The 25,422-nt window shown below is 45.4% G+C and overlaps 1 protein-coding gene across 1 annotated transcript; it reads left to right on the top strand.

Annotated features, from left to right (window-relative positions):
• Window positions 1-9,056: 9,056 nt before the first annotated feature.
• Window positions 9,057-18,859, top strand: stmn2b (stathmin 2b; the record flags this gene model as incomplete). Its single annotated transcript, XM_080735333.1, has 5 exons — window positions 9,057-9,240; window positions 10,075-10,170; window positions 11,106-11,287; window positions 17,226-17,417; window positions 18,800-18,859. 5 exons carry the CDS (start codon window positions 9,057-9,059, stop codon window positions 18,857-18,859), a joined length of 714 nt encoding a protein of 237 aa, XP_080591459.1.
• Between the last annotated feature and the right edge of the window lie 6,563 nt (window positions 18,860-25,422).

The raw sequence follows: 25,422 nt of genomic DNA, 5'->3' as shown, positions 1-25,422 counted from the left end.
ATCTTTCATGTCTTTGACATGCGTTTGCTCCGCCTGACCCGTGTTCCCTCGCTTGCTCTCTAATTATACCAGACGCTCCGAATGACCCTACCTGTCTCCCTCAAACAGCAAGCTATTAGCGGGTCAACAACGTTGGACTAAAAACCTCGAGCGCAGGAAACATGACAGCCACCCAAAGGAGCGCCTCGCGCGGCCTCTCCTGACGCCCGCTCCGTAGGTACTTAACACAAATTACCTGCTCCGCTGAACCGCCAATTGCTCCACGCCGCGTTGTCGTGCGCGGAAGGGGGAGAAAATGGCCACCCGGCAACCGCCCGAGCAGTCTGCCGGTTCTAAGCCTGCCTGGTTCTAAGCACAGCAGCCATGTTGGAAGGAAATTCCATACCGCCTTACTTCCTTCACACATGTGTTACCAATGATACTAATGAAGGCTCTGTTCCATTTAGTGTAGCACAGGGGTTAGGCAACCTTAGGCACGGGTGCCAACATTGGCACAGGGGAGGGTGAGCACTGAGCACTGGCTCACTGGCAGAAGTGTGAAAGGGGGGATTTGTATTTGTATTTTAAAATCAAATATTGTTTTAAACAATTACAATAAGTCACCCAATTTGCATCAAATTACATCCTGCACGTAATTCTACATTCATTAAAACTCTGAACTCTGTCTGGGGAGGGAGTCGGGGAGATATGTGCGTTATTGCGAGTTTATTGATCGTTAACAATGTCCTGATAATGTGTTTGAATTTTGATGGAGTGTCATTAAAATGAATGTTGACATGGCATGGCACACTATCTAGAAAATAAAAACATGGAACTTAACTTCAAAACGGTTGCTGACCCCTGGTGTAGCACATAGGGCCAGCGGTTCTCAAACGTTTTAATTTCAAGGACCCTCAGTCAGAACTCTGAGAGTGTACAAATGGAACCAATTGGACCCCTATGTGGCCATTTGGCACCCCCTCAAAGAACCATGCATGGTTCCAAATGGCCACTTAGGAGAGTGTTTCCAGTGAGCCAACATGCACAATATCAGCACCCTGACTCTGTTTGACCCGAATGGAACAGAGCCTTCATTAGTATCATTGGTAACACCTATGAAGGAAGTATCGTCCTAAATGTCTTTCCAATAGGCTGCTGTGCATAGAGCCTATACTATACATTACAAAACAGAACGCCCATCAGAGCTCTGGTTGTTGTGGTGGTTAGGCCTGTCACAATATACCGACACATCGTAATCTTATGAGCTACTCACAATTATTATTTTGAGAATCGACAGAATCATTTCCATTCGTCTGTACAGAAGCACAAAACTGTTTTGATCATTACTTCGTCCCGCCGTCTATTTGGGGAAACTTAGGGTACTTGTAGATTAAGCTATTTTCACGAGTATTGTTATAATTTTGGCATAGAGATATTTATCATAATGATCTGCCCTATTAGCCTAAAAGGCAAACAGAAACATCAATTTTCCAATGTTCAATGTCAAAACCACAAGCAACTAGAAAGATGCAATTCTAGGAAATTGCAAGTGTGGTTGCCTATTTATTTTTGATGATGTCACGTGATGTCATCTGAAGCTTGACCAATCCTCAAGCTTGCACCGCTGTTGGAAGAGGGGAGCGTTTCGCTGTTACTACGTGTCATCTGTTCGACACCCAACTCTAACCCTTACCCTAAACCTAACCTCCGTGGGGTGAGTCGCTAACCCTCCCGACGCTCCTTTGTCGAAATGACGGTCGTTCGAAAGAGCGAGATTTCCCCTTGGAAGAGGACAGTAGTGTGTTGCCCTTTAGGCCTGTGGTTCTCAACCTGTGGGTCGGGACCCCCAGGCGGGTCTCCAAATTATTTTGGGGGGTCTCCAGATGATTAACTTCATGTGAAACATTGTTTTCTCACTCAACAGTAAACAAACCAACATAAAGTTTATGTGTATAGAGGGTGTTTGCACATTTCTGAAGTGACAATTTAAGGACTTTTTAATCTATCTATAAATGCGACAAATCTCTGTCTGTGTGTCTGTGTGTCTGTATGTAATCCGCGTATCTCGAGAACCGTTCGTCCCACCGGCTTCAGATTCGGCACGCACGTTCCCTGCCGCGGCACGGAGTGCAGTGCCGGGCCTCGACCCGACCCGACGCGTGGTTTTCCCGAAGCGACGCGAAACGTTCGGAATCTCCTTATGCGGGGCTGATTGTTGACATCAGGCTGCTCCGGAGGAAATCGGCTCAAGCGCTGACTCATTGTGACATCACTTCATAAAAGGCTCTGACATCACATACGCCACATGAGTCAACAAAAAATCTCTGTGAATGTGTGTATGTATGTATGTAATCCGCGTATCTCGAGAACCGTTCTTCCCACCGGCACGCGCGTTCTCCAGATATGGGCATAAAATGAATGCCCGTATGCGGAGCTGATGTCTGACATCAGAGTTTTCCGCAACCGGTACTGTGTGTGCAGAGATCTCCATATATGGGCATAAGGGGACAAAGGCAAACAAATGGTCAAAACGGGTCCTATGACAACAGGTATATTGGGGTTTGCATTAAAGGGTGGGGCATTCATGGGGTCCGCTCAAAAAAAGAAAAAGAAAATAAAAGAGACAAAGACAAACATAAGACAAGCAAATATGGGCATAAAATGAATGCCCGTATGCGGAGCTGATGTCTGACATCAGAGTTTTCCGCAACCGGTACTGTGTGTGCAGAGATCTCCATATATGGGCATAAGGGGACAAAGGCAAACAGTTGGTCAAAACGGGTCCTGTGACAACAGGTATATTGGGGTTTGCATTAAAGGGTGGGGCATTCATGGGGTCCGCTCAAAAAAAGAAAAAGAAAATAAAAGAGACAAAGACAAACATAAGACAAGCAACAACGCGTGGGACTGGGAGGATGACTTGAATGATGCAGATTTAAGCAGGCTGCGTATTCTCCTTAAAGAAGAATATGGGCATAAAATGGACGCAGATAAACAGATATCTCCATATATGGCATATATGGGCATAAAATGGACGCAGAATCACAAAGATCTCCATATACGGGCATAAAGGGACACAGACAGACAGATACCTCCATATATGGGCACAAAATGGACACAAATAGACAGATATCTCCATATATGGGCATATATGGGCATAAAATGGACCCAGAACTATATCTGCAGTGATCTCCATATATGGACATAAAATGGACGCCGACAGACAGACAGATACAGATATCTCCATATATGGGCATAAATGGACACAGGTATAATGGGGTTTGCATTAAAGGGCGAGGCATTCATTCCCTATTTACATCGTTCCCGAGTTGGCCAGGTCGCCGACTAGACGCTGGGCCGCCCTTCTAGTATTTCTAAAATGACAAATTAAACATTGGCTAAATTGTCAAATATTATAGTGACAGAAATTGTGAAAATAGCCGAATTACATGCAACGCGAGGCGTTGTGAGCATGTAGATCTGCTATTTTCATAATAGAACCATGTTATACAAAATGTAATGCCTTAACTCTTAGTGCTCGTTAGGGGTCCCCGGTTAAAATATGATTATTTTGGGGGTCACGGCCTGAAAAGGTTGAGAACCACTGCTTTTGGCAACCACACTAATTAAATCTTTAATTGCAGTTATTTGTGTGTCAATTAATCCTCAGCTAAAACTTCACTAGTGCTGGTGGTGGAGGGGTCTTTATTGGAATAGCCTTCAGCCCTCGCACACATGTAATAAACTCCCAGGGGTGTCTGACATCCTCTTCCTCACCCTCCCCACCCTCGTGCCACTCGTCTCTCTTTGTCCTCCACCTTCTCAACCTCTCCACCCTCCATCCCCCACCCTCCCACCTAGGGCTGGGGCAATTAGCCCAAAATATAGCGAAAACCGATGTTACCAATAACCCGACTTAATCTTGCTCGTGTAGGTTAATCGAAAAACCAAGAAGCAGATTTCTTATAATTTATTTAGATGTCTTATTGGATTATATTGTATCATACATCATTGTACATTTGTGTGGTGCAAAGAAATTTGCGAAAACAGCCTATTTACAAGCTCATAGCGTGTCGCAATGCGACGTGTTGACGGCAAACAGATTGGCTATTTTCACTCGATGTTCTTAAACAATCGACCGTTAGCCGCAATCGACAAATAAGTTTGAAATGAGCTTGTTATTGATTTGAAGGCACTGTACGCCCAGCCCTACGCTCCTATCCCATCCTCTCGTACTCCCATCCTTTTCATCTAAATTTCATTTCTCTTGGTTTCGTCTCTCATCCTCTCCTCCGAGCACCACTCCCCCCACCCCCTCCATACCCTCCCACCCCACCACCACCACCCTCTCCTTTTATCCCAAAAATCTCTCTACCACCCCCGCTGTGCTCTCTCTCTCTCTGTCTGTCTCTCTTTCTCCTTCTCTCTCTCCTCGAGGGAAGGGGGTTAACAAGGCCATTGGAGAGTTGCTGAGAGCTGCAGAGACTTGATCACATTACTCTGGCGTCTGCCGGTCTGCAGGGCTGGAAAGCCCGAGAGAAGGAGAGAGAGAGAGAGAGAGAGAGAGAGAGAGAGAGAGAGAATGACGGCTGTTTTGCACTCGTCTAAAGCCTGTCGACTGCGTCGACCGAGAAAAGCACCGTATTTTCGGCTGAAAGAGCGTCGGAAGAGCTCTCTTCCGTTTGGAAAATGATGTCCTTTTTGATGGCTGACACGGATGAGGCTTGTAGACCGGCCATTTGTGCCAAAGACATTTGGTGTGGAGGAGGGGGCCTATAGTTTAGACCTCTGAGGGACTCTATACGATATGGGGCAGCGATTCGAGAGTATTTCAAGTTGGGGCCCCCCAAATCATAGGCTTGACTCTAAGATTTGAATGGTAATATAACCTTAATATCGTCTCTGTCGGGTGGGGAGAGACCTCATTATGTCCATGACTTTTTTTCAGGATTCAAATTCAAAAACAGCACAAGTAACAGATCTATAAGCTCAAAAGGCGGCACGGTTCTGTGACCGACGCTGTAGTGTATTATGATCAAGTAGGGCGTTGATTTACGGAAATACACCAAAAATATGAAGATGAGTGTGGTTTCACACTGAAATATTTTATGTTTATCTTTAAATCCTTGAAAAATGTGTTGTCACTGTGATACCGATAAAATAGATAAGTGACTATCTATAAAATACTATAATAATTCTGGCTCTGTTGATCAAAACCAAAACACCATTGGTGTTTACCAAAGACTGATTCGATTTTGATCGCTCTGGCGCGCATTGATCCACTGACGCCTTAACAGGTCAGATGAGTGGAACCGCGAACGCTTTCAACATTTTTCAAGCGTGGGCCCCATGAGCCAGAAAAAAAGCATGTGGATACCGCTGCCATAGGGTTTAATCTCACGCTCTTGGTTACACCGCAGAGTATCTCTTTTTCCAGTGAAAAATAAAAAATAAATAAAAATCTCACATTCTGCTTTGTTGCTGATTCCAGTCAAGCATGAATGGATGTGCCACACTCTCGGGGTGTCCTGCAGGCCTCTCTGTCTCACACACACCACCATGATGGATAGTGTTGTACTGTACTACGGCACTAACATCCAGGGGCGTCACACCAAATTCTGGGCCCTGGGTACAAGGATTCACTGCGGGCCCCCCATGAATGTTAACTATTGAAAAATAGCAGATATACAAGCTCACAGCGCGGCACCGAGTGCCGCGCTGCAAGCTTGTAGATCTGCTATTTTTGTGAAATTGTGAAATTGTGAAAATGTGTGCAAGAAACCCATGTTTCTATGTCAGTGATGCTCAAACCTTTTCATGTGAAGGACCCCCAAAATGATATGAATTTGGCCACCGACCCCCATCTCAAAATATTGAGTTCCAGGGACCCCCCAAGAAGCAAAATTTTAGTTACAAATGTTTGCTTAAAAAATACATATTCAAAGATTTGCACACATTTTCACGACTTTTCAAAAATAGCAGATCTACAAGCTCGCAGCGCGGCACTCGGTGCCGCGCTGTGAGCTTGTATATCTGCTATTTTTCAATAGATAAAGTTATTAGGGCCCCTCCACCTTGGGCCCCGGTAACTCAGTCCCACTTTCCTACCCCTTGTGACGCCCCTGCTAACATCCCTCTGTGGCAGTAAAGTCACTAAGTACATTTACTCTACGATTTTGAGGTATTTGACTTACTTGAGTGTTTCCAATCTTCTGTACTTTCACTCCACTACATCTCAGAGGCAAATATTGCACTTTTACTCCACTACAATTATTTGAAAACGTTATAGTTACTAGAGTTACTTTGTAGATTTTGATTATTATTACAAAACATAACATTACCCACTTCAGCCCTACCCTACATATATTTCAGCCATTTGAATAGCCGATCTACAAGCTCACAATGCGTCGTGGTGCGACTCATTGTGAGCTTGTAGGTCGGCTATTTTCAAAAGATTTGTATCATTTTGAAAATGTGTGAAATTGGACATTCTGCATAATGAGTGCTTTTGGTATAAAGAACATTTTTGATGCCAATACTTTTGTACTTTTACTCAAGTAAACATTGAATTCGGGGACTTTTACGTATCGATACTTTTACTCAAGTAAGAAATGTGAGTCCTTTTTCGACCACTGCCTCTGTGGGCTCCGGCGCTTCCACGCGGCGCAGCAGCTGAGGCCGCGGGCAAAGGCAAGGATAGTGCCAAATCTGCAGCACGCTGCGGATATTCTAGCCTCTCTCTCTCTCTCTCTCTCTCTCTCTCTCTCTCTCTGCTCTCTCTCCCTCTCTCTCTCCCTCTCCCTCTCTCTCTCTCTCTCCCTCTCTCTCTCTCTCTCTCTCCCTCTCTCTCTGCAGGGAAAATATTGTACTCCACACTCACATTACACTAGAGTGAGTGCCAGAGATACACAGAGATAAGAAAAAAATAGTAATAATCAAGGTTAGACAAGGTTGGTTGTTCTCTTTCCCCCCTGGCCTTATGTGTGTCCATCGGTGGGTGTAATTTAGCTCAATATACCAATGTATTTATGTACAGTTTATTCTCTCTTTGCTCTTTTGTTTGCACTCTTTCTTTTCCTTAAATCTTTCTACGTAATTTTTAATCTGCTATTATTATTACATGAGCTGCTGGATTGTCTGAAGGAAGCCAAACCAAAATATGTTTTACACTTATTTTTACACAAGATGTAACAATAAAGTACAACCTTGAACCTTGCACGTTTTTTTGTGGGTACTAGACTAGACAGTGCAGATAGACGACGGCGGATTAGGCTATGGCCCATTCTCCATGCAGGCTTTACTTTGCAGATATTCCTTTTTTCCGGCTTATGGGAGCACCGAGGGAGGGAGAAGACATATTAATGTGTTATGGTGATGAGCTCGCCAAGACTGCTTGTGCTCGCCACACTGTGAAAAGGCAATTTCCGCTGCCCGTTCGCGCACAGAGCAGATAATACATTCATATGCAACCATAGCTAAATGGGCGTCTTAGTCTTAATGATTAACCATGTTCGACCTGGCGTCCCTATTTTGGGCACGTCATAATAGGGCGGATTTGCAGAAAAACATTTTGCACCACGATGCATTGTACGCTTGTGGATCTGCTATTTTTTGCATTTTGTCATACGTCAATATAACAGGGCTCAAGTATTCCAGATTCTCTCAGATTACCTTTTTACCTGAAATATTTGTTTAGGGCCTTCCTTCCTTCCTTCCTTCCTTCCTTCCTTCCTTCCTTCCTTCCTTCCTTCCTTCCTTCCTTCCTTCCTTCTTTCTTTCTTTCTTTCTTTCTTTCTTTTGTATGATGAAGTATAATAGGGCTGTGGCTACAAGCCTATACCTTCCCCTAAAACCAAATCTGAGAATGTTTTTTTTGTGTGTGTGTTACCAGTCAAAATGGCTGGAAGGCAGGGCGTCATGTCTTGCCTACGTAAATAAATAATGGGCTCAGATGAAATGCGTAGCTAACGATGCGTGGGGAACGCTGTTGGTGGGTGAGACAGACAGACAGACAGACAGACATTCTGCTGGGTGAAATTAGGCCACGGTAAGACACCGTAGACCATTATTCTTTTCTCTCCTTTCCTTTCCTCGCCGCACCATGACGAACACAACGCCTTACCAAATGACTACAGTTCCCAGGGGGCTTCAGTCCCCACGCCCCCTACCCCAGACTCCCTTTGATGTGCGTTCACTGAATATTTATTTATCCTGAACATCAGAGGACCTCCCGTGGAGAGGAAACTGGGTTAATGATGTTTGCCGTGTTTTTGTGTGTGTGCGCGCATGTGTTGAGTGTGTGTCTTTGTATTTAGCTAGTCCAATATGAACATGATTTTGTGTCTAGGAACATGTGTACCGTACGTACATTTACACAAACACAAGCATGCATGCACACACACACACACACACACACACACACACACACACACACACACACACACACACACACACACACACACACACACACACACACACACAGGACTATTTTCCGTGTCGTTTGTGGACTAGGTTTCATGCTTACTCTGCCAACTCGTCTCTGATTTGCACCTGTAAGTCTATACTAAATGCATATTGTCGCACACTCGCTCACTCGCTCGCTCGCTTGCTCGCACGCACGCACGCACGCGCGCACTCACACACGCACACACACAGACACACACACACACACACACACACACACACACACACACACACACACACACACACACACACACACACACACACACACACACACACACACCTTCGATCCAGTCAGTGTCCGCCAGAGAAGGTTAATCAATTGCAGCAAAGTGCTGATTAGATCCACTTCAAGTCATCATTTGAAGAAGGTCAGAATGAGACAGACTGTACGTGTAACTCCTCCAGCAGTGAGCCAGCAACACAGCATGACTAATGCACCTCTGGATCAACAGTAGAGCCTGTTATATCCTTGCTGTCGGTTAGAGACCCTGTCTAATCAATATTTCTACTTATTTTATAATTAGTATTTCTTTTGGTAAAATAATGCCCTATACTTTGCATGAAAGCAGTCTAGAGAATCAACTATAGCCCTGAAAATGGATGGCGCTGGAGCGATGGACCCATACCCGGCCGTCGTTGGCCACGGAATTCGCGAGGGCTACGCCGCGACGAGTAGGAGGGCCGCCGCGGTGGCGCAGAAGCCTAGGGCGCGGGCCCGGGTGGAGCCGCCGCGGGTGCAGATCTTGGTGTTAGTAGCAAATATTCAAACGAGAACTTTGAAGGCCGAAGTGGAGAAGGGTTCCATGTGAACAACAGTTGAACATGGGTCAGTCGGTCCTAAGGGATATGGCATATTCATAGCGATCAGGCTTTAAATCAGCTATTTTCAGTATTTTCTTAAAAAATTACAACAAAATTAGACAGTTTTTAGACATACGTTACAAGGTTCCGGCCTGACTGTGACGATATGTTTGGCTGACATATCGGCCATAAATGTACATTTCTGACTGCATCTGAATCTATAATTACGCAGCCGATGTGTCCCAGTTTTTAGAAATCTGTTCATTGCAGTTTTTTTTTCTTTCTCTCCCCCCCACACACACACACAAAATATTGGTCAACACATTAGTGTTGTCTAGGGATTGGAATTGGGACCACAATATGTGTCATCGTCCAGGCTCTAGTTCACAGTTTCATGAGAAGAAAGTGTATACAATTATAGCCAAATGATAAATGTACCGTCATGATACAGAATGAAAACCATTACCAGTGACGGATACTGTTCCATGACCTACTTTTTCATGGTCTTGATTAGATGTCAGAAAAAGATAGGTTAGAATGACTGTGAAATGTAGGCTATTTGTTATTAATATTATAAATATGTATATAGTATATAGCCATGTTTGTTTTGAGCCAGCCCAATTCGAACTTAATTTAGAGTTTATGAATGTGTGTATTTCACGCACATGCAAACAAACCCACATGCGCACACGCACGCACGCACACGCACACGCGCACGCACACGCACACACACACACGCACACACACACACACACACGCACACACACACACACACACACACACACACACACACACACACTCATTTCTCATGCTTCCATTTGTGGCCCACAGCTTACAAAGAGAAGATGAAGGAGATTTCGGTCCTGTCTCTCATCTGCTCCTGTCTCTACCCCGAGGCCCGCAAGAACATCATGGAAGAGTTTGAAGGTAAACATTTTTTATATCAACTGATTTTCAACCAAACCACTGGAACGATAAGGTCAGGTACTACAGCAATTTGTGATATCTGTGATATCAGTGATTCTCCACCTTTTTAATTTGGGGGATCCCCATTGTGATATGCACAAGGCAAAGAATCCCCCATTTGTTGTGCAAACTGTATTGTATAGATATTTAATATCCGGACCCCAATCTACGCTGAAAAGTGTTCATTTAACTCTGAGAGTGGGAGTTGACATTGGCTATTGCAAAATATAAATGATATAAGTATTTGTATAGGTATCGACCCCAGGCCTTAATTGCGACCGTAGGTCGCAAGTTTACTATGAGAAACGTCACAGCTTGTCCGTGTCTCTCTGGACGTGTAGACGTGTACACATTTTTACAGTCTATGGGTTTGCCGCTCTGACATCATGCTCTGATGTCACTGTGATGTCCTGCACATCTTGTCCACGTATCCGTGTATCTCTGAAGGTCATGCCTGACACTGTCTGTGGTTCCCCTGACTCAACACTGTGATCGCAGGTGACATCACCTATGTAAAAGTCCACAGATGGGTATTTCCCAGAATCCCTTTTATGCCCATATATGGAGATCCCTGATGTCATCAGGACTTCATATGGGAATGCCCATATATGGAGGAAGACAGCCCATATCTGTGTGGCTGGTTCAGACAGGGATCTCCATGTATGAGCATAAAAGGGATGTACTATATAAAGTACAGTACATGGATCTCCATATATGGGTACCAGGGGTCTCCATATATGGGTTAACTGGTCTGATACATCACTGGCCAGATGTCCAATAATTGGCGTGACCTCGCCTCTCTTACTAGAGAGCCTATTCTCCTGTTGTACCTCCCTTAATAAACTAAACTCTTTTTTTCCCTCCCCACCACCCCCCACACACACACACACCTTTAGCGGTAGCAGACATGGACATCAAGCCCATCAACAAGCGTGCTTCGGGCCAGGCGTTCGAGGTGATCCTGAAGCCGCCGTCTCCGGTGTCGGACGCGGCCCACTGCATCAGCAGCCCCCCCAAGAAGGACATCTCCCTGGAGGACATCCAGAAGAAGCTGGAGGCTGCAGAGGACCGCCGGAGAGTAAGGCAGTTTGTTGTTGGTCCTCCAAGTGCTTTTACAAGCCTTACTCCTTGCTTTGACCTTGTCCGACGTGTGAATGGTTGCACCCACAATCATGGAAAGATACTTTATTATTCATTTTAGTAAAAAGTAGCAATACCACAATGTAGAAATACTCTGTTACAAGTAAAAGGCCTGAATACAAAATCTTGAATTAAATCAAGTACTCAAATTGGCAACAAAACACCCTTAACTCATCTAGTGCCTTTCGCGTGATGTCACGCAATAAGTACTAGAGTACGTATAGTGCCGAATGCGCGATGTCGCGCGAAAAGTAATATATTACTGTAACGGCGAGTAAAAATACCTAGTACAATGGCCGACGCTCCGGAGACGAAATCCGCGCTGATTTGTCATCATCACGGCTCCACGAGCACACAATAGTCATCCCATAACATTGAGGTGGACGGCCGATCTCATCTTTAATGTCCATTATCTCAAAACAACACTTTAGAAGCGAAGATGGAGGCAGATGCTCGCTTATAAAACACATGTATAAACGCTCCTATGCAATCCAGCATGGCACCACGTAAACAATGATCGGTTCCGTCGCAGGATCCGATGACGTCAGACCGGAAGTACTTCCGGTCTAGACTTCTGGCCTTCAAAATAAGACAATGGCCGTTAATGGGGCCGGGAGGGGGCACTCTGGACCCCCTAATCCGTTAATGTCCTGGGCTCTGGATGAGTTAATATGAGTCCCTATTTATCGGAATACAAAATTGAATCAGATTTTTAGGTTACAAAGAAAAGAAAATGTGTGAAGTGACTGGTGACTTTTATGAGTTAATTTCATTAAGCGCCCAGCAAAGCTTGCCCAATGCGAGACAGGGCGAGACGGACATACATACATCACTTACGGACTAAGCCAGATGTAGGAGCGATTAACACCGTTTTGAGCTTTGAGCTCCAAAATGTGGCTTTGTCCAAAGTTTGTTGTATGCCAGGGTCATACGTATATTTAGCCAAGCTTACATACATTACCTACATCTGGCCTACATCATTCTGGCCTACATCTGGCCTACATCTGGCCTACATCTGGCCTACATCTGGCCAACATCTTCGCACAAAGCGCAAAAAGTTTGTTGTACGCCCGTATAGTTTTTAAAACCGAATAGTATAGCACCGAATAGTGTGAAGAACAGGGGTCCAGTATAATCTCTCAAAAAACAGCCGCAGCACAGCAGCATCAGCATGCCACAGTAGTTATGTTGGTGTGGCCAACAGCGTTAGCTAGAAGCTAACTTAGCTTCTAGAATCTAGATTGTTGAAACGTGTAAACAAAGGGAACGGAGGGCTGCTGCTCTGACATTTGAGCCCTTTATGTGCAATTTAAAGTTTAGAAATGATCCGTGCCGAGTTTGTAGAGGAGCGTCTATCCAGATGGTTTTGAGTTTGCCGACTACACGGAGAGGAGGAGAGAAGGAGAGAGAGTAGACGCTGTTTGTGTGTGTGAGAGAGAGAGAGAGCACCGGGGGTGGAGCTCAATCTTGTGTGTGTGCGTGTGTGTGTGTGTGTGTGTGTGTGTGTGTGTGTGTGTGTGTGTGTGTGTGTGAGTGTGTGTGTGTGTGTGTGTGTGTGTGTGTGTGTGTGTGTGTGAGTGAGTGAGTGTGTGTGTGTGTGTGTGTGTGTGTGTGTGTGTGTGTGTGTGTGTGTGTGTGTGTGTGTGTGGGGGGGGGGAGCTTTAGGCACATGGCTAGTATAAAAGATGTGAGATGTAGGGTCCTGTCTGGACTCTGGATTTAGACGGATAGATGAGGGACAGACGGTAGGAAGAGTGGGCACTAAGGAGGAGTGGGCACCTTGATATAAAACTGGCTATTTCTTCCAAAATGTAAAAAATCAAGTTCTAATATTTCTATAACTGCTAAAAAAAAAGAACTATATACAATCATTTGGGCATAAAGAATAAGTTCAATGATAAATGTAGGGCTGATAATGACATACTGTTGTTTTGGGTTGAGATTGGCACATTTCCTGGGGCAATCTGCCCAGATCATGCATGTCACACATGTCTTCTTCTTTTTTAGTTTTTTACTCTCAAAAAGCGCCTGCAATGTAGTGCATTTGAAACTACATTGCAGTGCACAAATGGGGTGATCACTGCTTGCCTCCTGTGAATTTCTTTATTTTAATTTGTGTTTATTTTATTTTTATTTTGTTGCTGAGTGAGGTCAACAGACAACGTTGACATGAGTGAGATGAAAAAACCTGAGTGAAATATGCCAATGTCAACCAGAAACATCGGTACATTATTTGGTGATGATCCACTTGCAATACCGTCATGGCCCATCAGTGGGCCCCAGCCGGCCAGCCCACAGGTTGGGAATAGCCTAACCAAAGTCTGTTTCGTTTCTCCCCAAAAGCCCTTGAACAGGAAGGCAGACAGACATTCTTTTCTTAGTTGATCCTTTTAGTGAGGGGATTAAGGGGAGCAAATGCTAATTTCGTGCAATTTTGACTTAAAGCGCGAAATTTTGCACATATGTTGCCCAGGGCTTGCTCTAATGATTTAGCTAGGGCGCCCAAGTCTGCGACCTTCGGGTGATGACTCATCACTTTTCATCACTAAAGTCGATGGGAGCCCAACTTGATTTGGCCGCTGTGGCGACCCCGAATGTTGCAGACTCGGGCGCCCTAGCTAAATCATTAGAGCATGCCCTGAGCTACATCTGTGCAAAATTTTGAACTTTTAGACTGATTAGCACGAGAAAAAAAAACCCTAAGGCCTCCGACTAACATGAAAACGCACCCATACGTGTATTGTTTTCTGAGGCCATTTCTAGCCCAAAAATGCCAAAAGGCATTTGTGCAAAACAAATGCCTGCAATGGATTCAGCATGATGACAAACCCCTAGTTAGACCCCTCAGATCCTCCTTAAATACCCAGAAAAAAAAAGTAATTCTGGGTATTTTCCTCCTGTATAGAAAGTCAATGTGAGCCCAACTTGATTTGGCCGCTGTGGCGACCCCGAAGGTCGCAGACTCGGGCGCCCTAGCTAAATCATTAGAGCAAGCCCTGGGCTACATCTTTGCAAAGTTTCGCGCTTTAAGTCAAAATTGCACGAAATTAGCATTTGCTCCCCTTAATCCCCTCACTATTCCATTGTTTCTGTCATGGCTTCCAGTTCCCACTTGATGTTGTGTGGGAGTCCTGACTGATCCAGACCATACTTAATAATTGCCAGCTTGCACAATGTCTTCAGACTAGGACTTAAGTGTAAGGTCTGTAGATAACGACAGATGGTTCGTGTAAGGTTGGTGTATCCAAAGATCATGATTTGATCTCCCACCTTGGAACAGAACGTACTATGACGCCAATGCGGTCCTTCTCCCTTGGGCTCAAGCTTTTTCCAGGTGAAGGTCTCTGGATTGAATTTCCACAGATCATTGAAGCGTTGTCTCAGATTATAGTTGTAGCCGCCAAATATGTACAGCTCCCCATTGTAGGCAAAGGCTGAATGAGCCCAGCGTCCTTCTGGGAGAAGCTGTGCAGAAGGTGTGCTCAGCCAGCAGTTGGTCTCTGTGTCAAAAACGCTGACACTGTTTAAGTAATCTGTGTACCCAAAGCCCCCAAATACAAACATATTTGACCCGATGATTGTGGCAGAGTGACGGTATGGACTAGGTGTTGGAGTGCCTCTGTTGTTAATTAAAGACCAGAGCATAGTGGTGGTGTCCAGCTTGTAGATGTCATTATTTGTGCCAGCAGGACTTGTGCGTCCTCCATGTATATACATGACCTTACCAGAGACGCAGGCTGAGTGGTGTTTCCTCCCCTTCGGAACACTCCCAGAAATCTCGGTTTTGGACCATCTGTGATTGTCAACATCAAATGCATAAAGAAGGTTGTCATGGTAATCTCCACTGATATTAAACCATTCGTCATCATCTGTTGTTATCTTACAATTCACTATCCCCCCCCCAGATGTATATTATATCTCCTATGAGCACAGCTGTGTGGCCCCAGCGCAAGGAGGGGACCTCAAGGGCACGTTTCCTTTCCCCAGTTGTCACTGGAGGCAGCTTCATCCAGACCATAGACACTGTGTTAAAGACGTGTACTTCAATCTGGTCCATGTTGTGGGTGGTCGTGTGGTGGAACCCTCCAAAGTGGTACACCATGTCCCCCACTGGCACTGCTTGAGAATATACCTCTCCTCTTTCTGGATGCACCAGCTCTGTTTTCAGGGACACCGCCCAGCACAACATTCTCTCTCTCTCTTTCCCTGTGTCTTTTACGTCTCCTCCCTGAATATTCCGTCTGTTCTCTGTATATGTTGCTGCAACACCTCTGTCTGTGTATCTAAATATTTTATCTCAATATCTCTGTGGCACTTTAGCATTATATAGGCTACAGCTCTCGTCTGATGTCACACACAGCACATACCATTGGTACCGTACGTGTGTACGGTATAACAATGCCGATTTGCACTGGCGTTCTGATCTGCAAACATTCCTCTCTTAACATGACATTTCAATGTTTATTACTGTTTCTGTTTCTTTGTATCGGTATCACAATGAAAACAGATGTTTGAGCGGTGCTAATGGAAGGAGCTAAGCTCCAAAATCTGGCTTTGTCCGGTTCCCAAAAAATCTCTCTGTAAAAGTGCTCTCATTCTTACAATTCTTTCAATGTTTTTCAAGAATTGCAGATCTACAAGTTCACAATATGTCGCATTTGGAATAGACAAAGTATAAAACAGGGTGTACAGTAAGTGGTTTGGTAATGGATAGGCACCTTACTAAAAGTAGCCTGGTCTGTGACCTGAGAATTGCAAGCGATAAACATAAAGTGTCTGTCCTTGTCCTTTTGGATCTGAGTGCACACAATTGACCAAGCATTTTAATTGACAAGACTTGGAAAAAGGAGTACTGTAGGTCACTCTGGTAGTGTGGTTCCGATCATATCTAGATGGAAGACGTGTTCTCTGTCTCCGTATCGAAAACCTTTTGGTACTGAGGCCACGTTTAGTCTCTAGAGAAAACGGCAAAGTACTGTTGTCGATCTCGCTTTTTATTCTGCGTTTAGACGGGTATTAGTGAATCAAAGCGCCCTTCTGGACAGAATATTAAATAATGTTTGGGGGTGAAGCATCACTCAAAGTGCCTCTGGCCAATCACAGATTTCTGGGACTTGCCAGAATCGCGCTCCAGTCAACTTTCTCACCGTTTAGACGGACTCTCAACAGTGATTGAAGACGCTGTAGTGTGCATGCCATGCCGGTGACACACATGACGCCCTACTTCCAACTGTTTACATTCATTCACCAGTGCAACGTGGTACAGCTCACTTCACTCCTCAGTTTTTGCCGGTTTACATGGAGACGCGATGGAGACGTCTTCAAAGATTTCCACTCTGGAAAGTGGTTTCACTTTGTTGCGTTTTTAACCCCCGAAAATATTTTAATTTGCAATTCTCCATCGAAAACGGCCTTGTGTGAACGGCACCTGAGTATGGCATTCCCCAAGGAGGCATTTCCAAAATTCAAGAGGATTTATTGTCCCAAACTGAGGAACGATATAGTACAATAAACGCAGGAGAATACTGAGGACATAATTAGAACAGAACACCATAACAACATTTAACCATCAGGGAACACAAGGAACTGAGGAGTTTATATACAGACAGTGATAACCAGACACAGGTGAACACTACAACTGACAATCAACACACTGATTGGCTAGAGGACTGACAGGACACAGGTGGAGATAACTAATCACAGGGAGGTGAGAGGACACAGGCAACAACTTCAAGGACGACAGGAAACACTAGAAAGTTACAACAAAACAAAAGTACAGATAGGACAGGTCGTGACTCTCTCTCTCTCTCTCTCTCTCTCTCTCTCTGTCTGTCTCTATCGCTTGCTGTCTCTCCCTCCCACTCCTCCCGCTCCAGTCCCAGGAGGCGCAGGTGCTGCGCGCGCTGGCGGAGAAGCGCGACCACGAGCGCGACGTGCTGCTGAAGGCCATGGAGGAGAACAGCAACTTCAGCCGCATGGCTGAGGAGAAGCTCCTCATGAAGATGGAGCAGATCCAGGAGAACCGACAGGCCTACCTGGCCAACATCATGGAACGCCTGCAGGAGAGGGTGAGGAGGAGGAGGGGGAGGAAGGGGAGGAAGGGAAGGAGGATGGGGCTGAAGAGAGGAGATATAGAAGAATAGATGATGGGTGAATTGGCATGTTTGGTCAATTTATCTCTGAGTCTGAAGGGCGTATCGTTATTTCAATGTCCCGTTGTTTCGAGGTCTCAGTAGTCAGAGGCTAAACTGCCGACGCTGGTGAACACTAACCTGCCGACGCGGGTGAACGCTAACCTGGTGAATGCTAACCCTAAGCCTAAACCCTAACCCTTAACCTAACCCTGAAGGGCTTTGCACACAGACGTGTTTTTTTTTTAAAGAAAACAATGATTCTATATGACCTCATGCACACCGGCTCCGAATTTGCCATGCGGCAGGCGGCTGCAGCAGTGAGTTGTTTTCCCGATCGAACCCAGTTCGATTTGTGCGTCTTGTCGCATGCGGTAAAAACTCATCGACTCCTTTTCGGATCCGCAGTGTGGATTCCGCACAGCCTTGCACACCAAATCCAATGCGTTTTAATCATGCAGTAAACGAAAAAAAACACAACGGTCTGTGTGCAAAACCCTTAACTCTAACCGGAGTACTCGGACCTCGAATCAACGGGAAACAACAGAGTATTGAGATTTTGCCCAGTCTGAAACGGTAGCCTGTATGTTTCTGAATCAATCAGAAGGTCCCATTCCCATGGGCACATTGGGCAGTGGGAAGACATTAGCCGTGCACCATCTGGCCGTCATCTTGAGTTGGCTTGTGTTGCATTTACATGAGTTTTGGCGCTCAGTAAAGATGGACCTTTTAAGTTCGCCTCAGTAGTAGCGTGGTTATTCTCTGAACATAACGGAGAGAAGAGGAGAGGAGAGGAGAGGAGAGGAAAGGAGAGGAGAGGAGAGGAGAGGAGAGGAGAGGAGAGGAGAGGAGAGGAGAGGAAAGGGGAATAGAGGAGATGAGCATTACGTCGTTGTCGGGTGAAAACCTTGTATGTCCAAAACCGTTGGTTTTGCATTCATCATTTTAAAAATGATTTAAACTAGTGAAAACAGCCGATCTACAAGCACACAACGCCGTTGTGTGTTTTATCTGCTGTTTTCACTACTTTTGTGTGACAGCCTTGTACGATGAAGCAGGGCTTTACTTTGCGAAAGAACGTACAAATGTGAAACTTGGAGATACGAGGTTTTCACCCGACAATGATGATTAGTCAGAGCAGTAGCAGAAGGTCACTCTAAGTACAAGTGCTAAAACCCTTAACCTATGTGTGTTTGTGTGTGTGTGTGTGTGTGTGTGTGTGTGTGTGTGTGTGTGTGTGTGTGTGTGTGTGTGTGTGTGTGTGTGTGTGTGTGTGTGTGTGTGTGTGCACGTGTGTGTGTGCACGTGTGTCTTCCCAGGAGAGGCATGCACAGGAGGTGCGCCGGAACAAGGAGCTGAGAGAAGAGGTGACGGCGTGAAGCGCCAACCCCGGGGGCCCGCGGTTTTACCCCCCTCTCCTTCCCCCACCCCCCCACCCACCACCACCTCCTCCAAGATGACAACACCTCCTGCTCCCCACCCCCACCCTCCCCCACCCCCTCCATACCCACCCCCGCACCCCCCATACCAGTACCACCACCACCGAACCAACACAACAACAACAAGAACCACAACAACGGACGCCAACGTGGGGTATAGCGTCCAATGCTACCCCGATAGCATTAGCAACAAGAAAGAAACGGGGGGAGGGGTTAAAACATAATGCAAAAATAATAATAATAATAATGAGAAAAAAAATAATGTATGTGTCCTTAAAACGAAGAATGTTTTGCTCTCTTTTAAAACGTCGAGGATAAAAGCTGAATTGGCGACCGTGGGTATCGTTTGAGATCTTCTTTTCTTCCTTTGTAAATACTTCTTTTTTTTGTTATACAGTAACGACACAAAGCAGCAGAAAGTATTGATTGCCGTGTGCCATTTTTGATATGTTAGTTTCCCCTCACCCTATATGCATATATACAGTATATATATATATATATGGATGTGATTTGCTTTCTGGTTTACTGGTCTCATTTACAATCCGAGGAACTGTTTTAGTTGTTTTCGGAAAGTCTCTCTCTCGTGTATATGGTAACAAGCTTTGGTGTTTGTCGTGAGTTCGCAGGCTAGGCTAATAGCTGACGTTTTTCGCTCTGTCCGGTCGCGTCCCGGCCCGGCCCTTTTTTTCTGTTCCGCGTACCCACTTTTTAAGTCCCTTCCTCGAAGCGTGCACTTGCGCACTCCGACCCTTTAGTCGTGGGGGAGGAGAAGTCCCGCATCAGAGGGCGATGTCACGCGACTTTACGTGGCCGTAATAACGTCAAGGGAAGATCTCACAAGTGTACACTTTTGTGGGCGTGAAGGGAGGGCCGTGCGTACGCGAACCTGCCGCGTCCATTTCATTGTCGGTGTGGAGAATGCAAGCTGTCACTGCACATCCACTCCTAGGCGGCCCGTGATAGGGGGCGCCTTAGGGGAATATTATAGCATTTATTGAGCCCATTCTTTTCTGTCATCTCTCTCTGTCTCCCCACCGTCTACCCCTCTTCATCCCTCCCTCCCCTCTCTCTCGTATCGCCACACACATGCTAGCGTACACACTCGCACCCGTAGCGTTCGAGTGGATGAGTATTTAGCCCGATCGTGGCAGACGGCTGACTGGAACTCGCTGAATCCCGTCCATCTGGCGCGTTGTGAAGACCGGCCTGCCATCTTTGGCCGGTGGAAGACGTTCCTAGGACCCAAATACATGTGCAACATCGGTAATACTGTATACATCAGCAGTTAGGTGAGGTGACATATACGCTGCAGATACCGTTCAGGCTTTGAGTGCAGATGCGAAACAGACCGCAAGAGCTGAGCATTCTGGCCACATTGAGTCAACCGCGAGTCAGGAGGAAATTGCCAACTATACTTCCACAACTTCCAGATAGAATATCACTCACCACCTGCGTATTAGCTCGCGCGAAGTTCTCGTTCCTGCAGTGTTGTGGCAATGAGACCGAAGCCAAAAGACCATAGGGTCTGACCTCGACCATGCACTATAACAATCTCTAGCCAGTATTTGTCCTGTAGAAGTCAACCCTTGACCCTATGAACCCTAGCGTCCCTCCTTTGGGCAAACATTCGGCCACAATTTCAGCTCTACAAGCCACAAGTTGTGAGCTTGCGGTAGATCGGCTGTGGTAGATCGTCTGTTCTCAGCGTAGAGATTTGGTGTATAGTACACACAACTCGGGTGTAGACCCCTGGGGGACTCCGGTCAATGAAGTATGTTGGGTTTTAAGTGGTTGACTGCGGAACTAGGAGAAGGCCATTCCGAGGGCAGCGCGTCAATTCATTAGCATACAATTTAAGCCATAAAAAAGTATCGCTGAGACAATGGTACAATGGACAACGATATTGGCCATCCGTAAAGCCCAGTTTATGCTCCGCCGCTCGCCGAGAACGGTCGAGAACAGCAGACCTATACGTGCGACAAAGTATGAATCGGGGCTTGAGAGTGCATGCGCGTGTATTCAGATATCCAGGGGCCTTTCGGCACCCCGGGAGCTAGAGTTTGAACCCTGTTGCTCATATACAGCAAAACTACACATGTGTATGTGTGTGTGTATGTGTGTGTTTCTTTCAGGAAGGTTGAATAGATAGTCTTTGTGCTACAGTATGTGATCTGTCTCCAGTAATCTATAAACCACCCTCAAGAACAGTATGTAAGAACTGACTTATCTGTCGCACAGCGATGACCTCAGAATCCTGTGCCGAGTCCACTCCAACTGCCTCTCTCTCTCTCTTTCTCTCTCTCTCTCTCTCTCTCTCTCTCTTCTCTCTCTCTCTCTCTTTCTCTCTCTCTCTCTCTCTCTCTCTCTCTCTCTCTCTCTCTCTCTCTCTCTCTCTCCTCTTCCCATCTGTGTTTTGCCCACCCCTGCCCCTCCCCCCCTCCGACTTTCCCTCCACATATATCTGTGAGCAATCAGTGGTTAATAAAGATTTGGGGTTCAGTGAATGACATTGTCTCTGGGCGTTGTTTCTGTTTTTGTTATGGATGTTGGAAGTTGAAACTGTAACATACATGATGAATAGGGCTGCATACACAATATACCGATTGTTTTCAGTGGGTGCACCGCGTAGCCTATTGACGCAATGCCGGAAACACCAGCAGCATTGGCGTCATGCTTAGCATCTATCTAATTTATTAAATACATTCTGTGCTTAGTATCTATGCTACATCTGCTCTTTTCATATCCATTTGTAATAGCCAATCTTGTGGTCGTACTACTAGTAACATAACAACCTTTAACAGATTGGCTATTAGGTGTTCAGTTTCTACCTATAATGACATGATGTGCAAAATAGGAATTCCAGGGTTCAAGTGCATGGATAACACCCATCAAAAATATGAATTTTAAACAGAGAAAACACATTTTGCACTGAAGTATAAATAAGCTTCACTACCTTACACTATTATGGGTTGTATAAAATGTTACTGTACAAGGATACACCATGTTGATTTTAACTTCACAACAGTCTTCAAATAATTATTCAGCAAGTTATCAAATGACTTGCTGAAGATGCCTCAGGATTAGACAATTATTGGATGTTGCATAGCTGAACTTATATTTCTCCATTTATGAGTAGGCTTTATGAAATTGACCCCATCATAAAACAATATATTTCTGTCCTCCCGTGAGTGATAATAGCTGATCTAGAGGCACTCATTGGTGGAGTGATTGTGACTCCCTTTATAAAACAATACTTCTTGCTTTTATGGCTCTACATTATATAAAGCTGGCAATTTGCTGTTTTGAGAATCTCCAAGAAGGGCAATACTGCTTGCAACCAGTAGAGGGAGACAAAAGATACGGTTTGAACACTGAAACACGTCTTTAGGCTAGTAGTAGTTGGTCACAAAGATTACATCACTCTCCTCCCTGGTCTTACATCATGCTCAAACATGATAATGATTAAAGAGAACTGAGGGAGATGTGGGGTGTTGGGTGGGGGGGGGGCGGGGGAGAGATGATTAAAGCATGATTAAAGCATGAGAGTGTGTGTGTGTGCTGTGTGTGTGTGTGTGTGTGTGTGTGTGTGTTGTGTGTGTGTGAGAGAGAGAGAGAGAGAGAGAGAGAGAGAGAGAGAGAGAGAGAGAGAGAGAGAGAGAGAGAGAGAGAGAGAGAGAGGAATGGTGATGGCTAAGCATTGATGGACAGAGCAGAAGGGAGTGTGAGTAGGAGTGGAGTCAGTGGGAGGGGAACAGAAGTTGCAGATGGTACAAGCTGAAACCATGACCCGTGTTGAAACCTCTACTACCGTACCGGGCACTCTCTCAAGACTCATGTATACTTGGTTGAGCTGTGTCACAAGACAAATAATAATATTATACTTTGATCTGTAAAGTGTCAGTTTTTTCATAATGACTTAACCTCTTGAAGGGACTAACCACTTAAGCCCCCACTTTTCAAGAAATTCCTTTTTTGGAAATGGCCCTGTTTCAAACATATTTTTTTCAAATGAGCGATAAAATGTGAACTGTTTGTAGACAGTTTATCATATTTGTAGGAATGATTTCTGATCGTGATCCCCTATAGATAAATCATATTTGACAAGTGCTCATGATTCCAAGCACTTGGAATAGAGGCATTGCATTATAGTTCCTGCAGATAAGTATAGTAAAAATAGCAGATCTACAAGCTGAGCTCACAACGGCATTCTCAATATTATTTGATAATTTGGCCAATGTCTGACCAGTTTTTATGGCATAGTTTGTTGATTACTTCCGATGCAGTAATGGTTGTTTTTCCTTTTCTTTCTTTAGGTATTAGAAAGGCCTTGAAAGTCCTTACATTTGTCGCTTCACTGTCATCTGGGGCAGTGGTTCTCAACCTTTTCAGGCCGTGACCCCCATAATAAGCATACTGGGGACCCCCCCCCCCCCCCCCCCCCCCCCCTCCCTACGAGCACTAAGAGATGAGGCATTACATTTTGTATAACACGGTTCTATTGTGAAAATAGCAGATCTACATGCTCACAACGCCACACAAGATCGTCTATTTTCACAATTTCTGCCTTTAATATTTGACAATTTGGTCAATGTTGGCCAAAATTATTTGGGCATCCCCCTGGGGGTCCCGGCCGGGCAGGGGCGTCAATTGGGTATGGTAGGGGTATGCAGCTGCCATACCCTAGTGGGTCCAGGGGAGAAAATAAAAGTTACTTTTAAATATAAATCCATGAATGTCTCTTTGTTAAATTACAGTAAAATAAAGTGCAAATTTTAACAAAATGGTCACTTTAACAAGGTATTATAATTATATTCTCCACACTTGTATTCTCCCCATCTTGACAGAATGGTAAAATCCCAGGTTCCGCAGGTCAGCTGCACAGGTGCAATGCATTATTGTTAATTGTGGCACGTTTACTAACATGCCAAGTTTAGTTGCACTTGAACAACCATTCCAGGCTGCCATATCCAGCCCAAGAAACCATAGAAACCTGTGTAAAAAAACTTTCAAAACTCGTTTTTTTTCAGACATTGTGAAAATAGCCGATCTACATGTAGATCTTCTATTTTCACAATAGAACCGTGTTATCCAGAATGTAAAGCCTATTTTCCATGAGGACTCCCATCTTTGCCATACCCTAGCTTTTGCTGAACTGACGCCACTGGTCCCAGGCCCACAGGTTGCGAACCACTGATCTGGGGGACCCCCCCCCCCCCCCTCTCTCTCTCTCTCTCTCTCTCTCTCTCTCTCTCTCTCTCTCTCCCAGCAGCCCCCTGGTTCTCCCCGGCGCAGCGCGGGTTGGTTCTGGCGCAGCGCGGGTCGGTTCCCACGCGGCGCAGGGAGCCCGGCCGGCTGGGCAGCTCGAGACCAGGATATCCCCTCCTTGTTAATGGCTTCCTGTGCACGCACGCACGTGCACGAGCGCGCACGCGTACACACACAAACACAGAGGGAGAGGGCTGCACAGAGAACAAGGGCCTCATCTGATATACCAGGCGTTGCCACGCACGCACGCACACACACACTCCCACACCCACAGAGGCATGCACGCACGTGCACACACACACACACACACACACACACACACACACACACACACACACACACACACACACGAAAACAAAACACTGTGAATGAATGCAAGGCCAACACATACACAAAAAACGATTCACACACTCATGTAAAGTAACACGCATACCTCGCACAACGCACACACGCACACGCTTAAACCTCGACACGACTCAATCCACAGGTTATTTCCTCATATAGCCCTTTTATTGCATAGAAGTCGTCATTATTATTAATACAGCCATCGGCAAACAGTAGAAATAATGATTTACAACGCTCGGTTTTTTCGTTTTGTTTTTTTTAGAAAATATACAAACTCACTGCACGGTCTGCCAACAAACACACACACACAAGGCCAACCCCTGGCTACATAAATACTACAGATTACTTCCACCTGCTTTTAAGTGGCAGATGTTCAGTCATTTTGAACTCACAACAGTGGTTCTCAACGTGGGGTTCAGAGACTCATATAGGTTCCTTCAGGGGGTTCCAAATGGACACTTACTGGTCCTGTAACTCTTGAGAGTGTGCATATGGAACCAAATGGACCCGTAAGGGTCCATTTGTGTATAAGGAAGACCAGTGTTCGGTATACACAGGTGGGTAATAATGAATGATATGCGACCACTGGAACTGGCTGTGAAGATTTGGAGTACCTGTTTGGATTGCAGGCCGTTTGGCACAAAACACGGAATTCCATGTAGAACGATCTCTAGTTATCGAAGAGCGAGTTATTGAGCTCCTCTGTTCATTTGAGCGCAGCACCACCGTGCAGCTGCCCTGATGAAATGGGGAAGGTGTTCGACAAGACAATAATGCGTGAATAAATCTCACGCCTTTGAGACGCTTCTAGAGCAGTGCTTTTCAAACCTAGGGAGTAACTATACTGTTTTCCTACAAAAAAAGAAGAATTATGTGAAGCGTTTTCCCCAATT

This window comes from Nannobrachium achirus, assembly GCF_963921795.1.
Source record: "Nannobrachium achirus genome assembly, chromosome: 10".
Taxonomy (NCBI): domain Eukaryota; kingdom Metazoa; phylum Chordata; class Actinopteri; order Myctophiformes; family Myctophidae; genus Nannobrachium; species Nannobrachium achirus.
This window is presented reverse-complemented; position numbering and strand designations above follow the sequence as displayed.